Source organism: Mus caroli, chromosome 19 (genome assembly GCF_900094665.2).
Source record: "Mus caroli chromosome 19, CAROLI_EIJ_v1.1, whole genome shotgun sequence".
NCBI classification, from domain to species: domain Eukaryota; kingdom Metazoa; phylum Chordata; class Mammalia; order Rodentia; family Muridae; genus Mus; species Mus caroli.
Window position 1 is genome coordinate 10,851,612 of NC_034588.1, and position 5,580 is coordinate 10,857,191.

Here is a 5,580-nt window from a genome sequence, read left to right on the forward strand (position 1 = left end):
TAAATGTGTGGCCCATCCTTGAACAAGAAAAATGAGTACAGGTTCAGAAGTCAAAGCTTATTATCTCTATTTCCTCTGTTTTCCATATTTGGGAAACATGACATTGTCAGTCCACTCCCCGACAAAGAACTGTGTAACCAGCATTCTGAGGCTGACTTGATTATATCACATTCACACTATAAGATTTACTGTCCTCTTCAAAACATCTGGTGGCTTTATATGTATATGAAGTAAACATTAACTGTGAGACATGTAGTTCACGGAAAAGGAGTTGGGCAGCAATGCCCTCTGTGAGTTATATTTAAAAAAAAAAGTGATCATGGAAATGGTTTCTTAAAACAATAACTGGATGTAGTTTATTACAGGAAGGTAAACCTTTGTATTTTAGGAAGTTTATGCACTCTTGTAACACATCAGTTATTTAAACCAAGAACCAATTAGTGTGAATAGCTATGATTTTTTTTGGCAATTTTCTACTTATGATCCTAATATTTGTGATAAAGGAATGTAGAAAAAAGCATAACAATAACGTGAATCTTTCTAATTTTCAAATAAATGCTACAAGATTCACAATAATCCCATGGCCATTTTTAACAATTTCCCTTTAATTCCAGAATGATTATCATTACATAGTTTGTAAATGATGAGTATAATATTAACAGAAGTCCAAAATACTCTGAATGCTTTTCAAAGGGAATAACTTAATTTCTGAGCTTCTTCAAGGTTAACACAACAAAAATCAGAATAATAACTATATCTTCATGTGTAAATTTCTTGTTAATTGTGGATTATAATTTTTTTCTGAAATTAAGATCCAATAATAGTTTATAACCTAAAATTTCAAAACATTCAGGAGACTCGGGATAGCAAATAATCCTTTTTAGGGTAAATATTATTTCGAAATATTCAATACAAACAAAAACATGTTTCATGTTGCAGACATTCTGAAAACTGAGGCAGGGGAGCAGCTTCAACCTAAAATTTAAAGAAGAGCCTATGTGATGGCTTCTGTATCCAAGAAGACAAAACAAATGCTAGTTTGTGTATTGTTAGTGTTAGAGAGTCATAAAATATCAAATATTTTTCCATGGGTAAGAGATCTCTGAGATAAAGACTACCCCATAAATGTCCAAATTTATTTGGGTCTTGATGATATTGCTCTGGTGTGACAGTATGAAAAAAAGAATAATTTAATAGAAGTAGGCTGTAGCCAAGTAAAAATATGGCTTTTATGTGAGAAGTTGAGGAAGACTGACTAACAGGAAATTGCAGAAACAACTACACCTGCGTTCATAGAAAACAGGGGCATGTTGGACAGCATAATTACTCAGTGATATAATTTAAGAAAGTAAGGCAAATGAGGAGAAAATGAGAGTGAGAGAGTAGCTGAAAAACTCCTGACTAGCCTCCACTACGTCAAATCTGCACAGTAAATAGATCTCTCTCCCTTCCAAACATAACATTAATGCTACCACTTATTGGATGTTTTACAATAACATTTATTGTCTTTTATGAAAACTTGTTGACTTCTCACAATGATACCACAAAATGGATTGATTCTACTGTTTACCTTTCTTTGGTCATGAAAGTTAGCTCTGGATCAGTGAATCCTAAGTAGTTAATAGGTCAAAGCTTGGTATGTTCTATAGATTTTGATTATTTGCTTGCATCTTTCATAACTGCACAAAGCTGAAGTTGCTGACATCAGTAAGTAAGCCTACCACATGTACTTCACAGAGCTATTAAACATATGCATTTTAATAAAATAATTTAGTGATAAACTCAGAAGAAAATTTGAGATAAGTTAGTGTTTATGAGAAACACAGTCAACCTATAATTCTAGCAGCTGTTTATAGGCAGCAGGTGGAGAAAAGAGAGGAAGAAAGTCATAATTTTTGAATTATAACTAAAACTTCTGCTATGTTCATCAACAGTGGCCCTTAGAGCAGGTAGTTAGAGGCAGAGGTCGAGGGATTCTGAGTAAGAATGAGAAATCCCAAGGTTTCTGATAATGTATGTTTAGATCAATATCAACATAAAGATACCAAAAAGGTGCTTATTTCCGGGCCACCATACTTATTTTAGATGGTACCCTCTTACAACTCCTTGTTTCCTAGTACAATAGATTTAATTTTGACATTCTTTTTAGTTTTTATTGTTGTTGTTGTTGTTTTGGGTTTTTTGTTTGTTTGTTTGTTTTTTGTTTTTTGTTTTTTTTTTTTTTTTTTTTTTTTTTTGAGACAGGGTTTCTCTGTGTAGCCCTGGCTTTCCTGGACCTCACTTTGTAGACCAGGCTGGCCTTGAACTCAGAAATCTGCCTGCCTCTGCCTCCCAAGTGCTGGGATTAAAGGTGTGCGCCACCACTGCCTGGCATGTACAATAGATTTTAAAAGGAACTTATGCTTAGAAATAAAAGGTCTATTTTCTAGGCAATTGCAAAGTACAAATTATTTCTATACTAAGACACATGGCTTTGCTTTTCCATTTTAATTCAAGTTCTTTACAATCATCTTTCTGTTTTCCAGTGGGTATGGACAATGTAATTATTGAAAGATGAGTCTGATGGAGAATAATACCGATGTGACACAATTTCTCCTGCTGGGACTCACTGATGAACCAGGCCTACAGTTTCCCCTTTTCATTACATTTCTCCTCATCTATACCATCACCTTGGTGGGAAATCTGGGGATGATTCTGCTGATTGTCCTGGACTCTCGTCTTCATACTCCTATGTACTTTTTTCTAGGTAATCTGTCCTTGGTTGATTTTTGTTACTCCTCAGCTGTCACACCCACAGTCATGACTGGGCTAATAGGAGAGAAGATCATTTCCTATAATGACTGTGCTGCTCAGATGTTCTTTTTTGTAGCCTTTGCTACAGTGGAAAATTACCTCTTGGCCTCAATGGCCTATGATCGTTATGCAGCAGTGTGCAAGCCCTTGCACTATGCCACCACCATGACTGCAAGTGTGTGCATCTGTCTTTCTATAGGTTCCTATACCTGTGGTTTTCTGAATGCCTCCATCCACATTGGGGACACTTTCAGTCTTTCCTTCTGTAGGTCTAATGTAGTGCATCACTTCTTCTGTGATATTCCAGCAGTCATGGTTCTCTCTTGCTCTGATAGACATGTTAGTGAGCTGGTTCTTGTTTATGTAGTAAGCTTCAATATCTTTTTTGCTCTCTCAGTTATCTGGATATCCTATATATTCATTTTTATTACAATCTGTAAAATGCACTCAAGTTCTGGATATCGAAAAGCTATATCCACTTGTGCCTCACACTTCATTGCGGTATCAATTTTCTATGGGACAATCATATTCATGTACTTGCAGCCCAGCTCCAGTCACTCCATGGACACTGACAAAATTGCCTCTGTGTTCTATACCATGATCATCCCCATGCTGAATCCTCTAGTCTATAGCATGCGGAACAAAGAAGTCAAGAGTGCATTCACAAAAGTTTTGCAGGTGGCAAAATAGCCTGTGATAATTTACTTATAATTTATCAAGATAAATAATACCATTTTCTTCCACATACAGTTAAATTAATAATGAATAATCATATTTCTACAAGTTTATGTTATTGCCATATGGCTAAAAGAAAAATAGTGAATTCTGGACTGTACTTATGAGTTGCTTTTTTTCCCTTGCCTTGTTGACAAAAACCCTATGATGGGTATTTATGTACTCTTTTTATTAGTAACTCCTTAATATAGTATTATTAGTAGTAAAATGTAGACAATATTTAAAAATCAATTGTTACCATGTACCTATGCTTTTGATGTTAGTTGACTGCTACAGAACAACCTTTATATACATTTTTCTATACTAACAAATTTTGAACATTTTCCTCGTGTCAGTGACATTATTTGACTCTTGCTTTGACTGGTCAGTGAAGAATTGTACAGCTTTCTTCTTTTAGCATATGATCAGCAAAAGTGAATACCTTTATAGTAAGAGTTCCCTGACCAGGCCATAGAAGAGTGTTATAATTACATGTGGATAATGTAGGAAGAAGAGATTCATTGGGATGTATGTAAAAGAATATTTTAGATTTCTGAAATCATTTACAACTATATTTCCATGTGAATCCTCACACTGCCTTAAGTCAAAATTTGAATAACTGGAAAATTAAAATAGAACAACAGTTAGCTATGAAATAAAGCTTAATTTGAATTTCACTTCTGCGATGGCTAATAATGATATCAACTGAACACTATATAGTCACCTAAGGGGCTAGGCTTTGGAAAGAGTATCATGGATTCTCATTGTTAGGTTAGTTTCTGTCTGTCCCCATAAAGTATTATCTTTGCTATGTTAATTGAGGTTGGTAGACTTCCTCTCAAAATTGCCAGCACTAGTCATTTTCTGAACTAGAATACTAGACACAATAATATTGATAAATCTAGCCCAGCACCAGAATTCACCTCTCTCTGCTTCCTGCCTTTGGAAATTGGCTCTTCCTTCCTCCTATCTGAACCCCAGGAATTTAACCCAGATTTTTAGGCTTAGAAACAAATACCTTTACCAACTGATGGAGAGTGGAATGTTACCAGCTATCTCCATTTTCTTCTATCATGACTTTCTCTCCATGATTGTGCACACTAAATCTGTGAGCCAAATAAACATGGTCTCCCTTAGAATCCTTTCGTCAGCATATTTATTACAGCAACAGAAAGGTAACTAACAAGCTTTGTGATACGTAATACTGGTTAAGTTGTCTAAGTACATACTTGGAAAAATAGAGTTTAGCTCCTAGAAATACATTGGAGAGACAGAATGATCCTAGAATATGGCACATTGCCTAACACATAATACCTGCTGAATATTCACAAATAATCCTCCTTCTTGTTTTTTACTTGTACTTCTGTAACTTAATGATAAGCTTTTCAACATTTCACATTTAATTACTAAAAACAGTTATTAAATTATATTGGCTTTGTTTTGTAGCTTTAACTTAGCTAGTGAATCATTAAAAATTTCAGATTAAATATCTTACTTCCTGTAAAAATTTATTCTCAAAGTACAGTGTATGCAATACACAAAGCTTTGTTATCTAATGAAATAATGGAGTTAGGTAGGAAACTTACAGAGATTTGTATAGCAAATATTAGATTATTTCAATTTTTATTTTTATCATTTATTTATTCATAATACTCTTCAAAATATATAATTGTCTATTTGTGTGTATGTGTGTGTGCCAACTATGAAGACTTCACTCAAATTCTATCAATATATTTTTAAGACAGTGTCTTTGGCCAATTATCCTCAGAAAGTTACCTATATCTATTTTCCATGCTTATTTTTATAATATTATTTTTTGAGATTATTGTTTAACTATATCATTTACCCCTTTCATAATTTTCATCCAACACGCCTCCAATTACATATACCTATCCTTTCTCTCTTTCAAATTTATGGCCTCTTTCTTCACCAGGTATTGTCATGTTCAACAACTCTGAATCACTGTTGATTGTAATTTTGTTTAATGTTCTCCATAAATTTCAAAGAGAAATTTCCATGATGTAGGGGTAGAGTAGAAATAGATTCATCTGTGGGCAGAAAGGCACATGTGTT

At 34.1% G+C, this 5,580-nt stretch overlaps 1 protein-coding gene across 1 annotated transcript; it reads left to right on the forward strand.

Annotated features, from left to right (window-relative positions):
• The first annotated feature begins 2,553 nt into the window (after positions 1-2,553).
• Positions 2,554-3,483, forward strand: LOC110285595 (olfactory receptor 5B3-like). The gene has a single exon (XM_021151863.1). The coding sequence runs from the start codon at positions 2,554-2,556 to the stop codon at positions 3,481-3,483; it is 930 nt and encodes a 309-aa protein (XP_021007522.1).
• Positions 3,484-5,580: the final 2,097 nt, after the last annotated feature.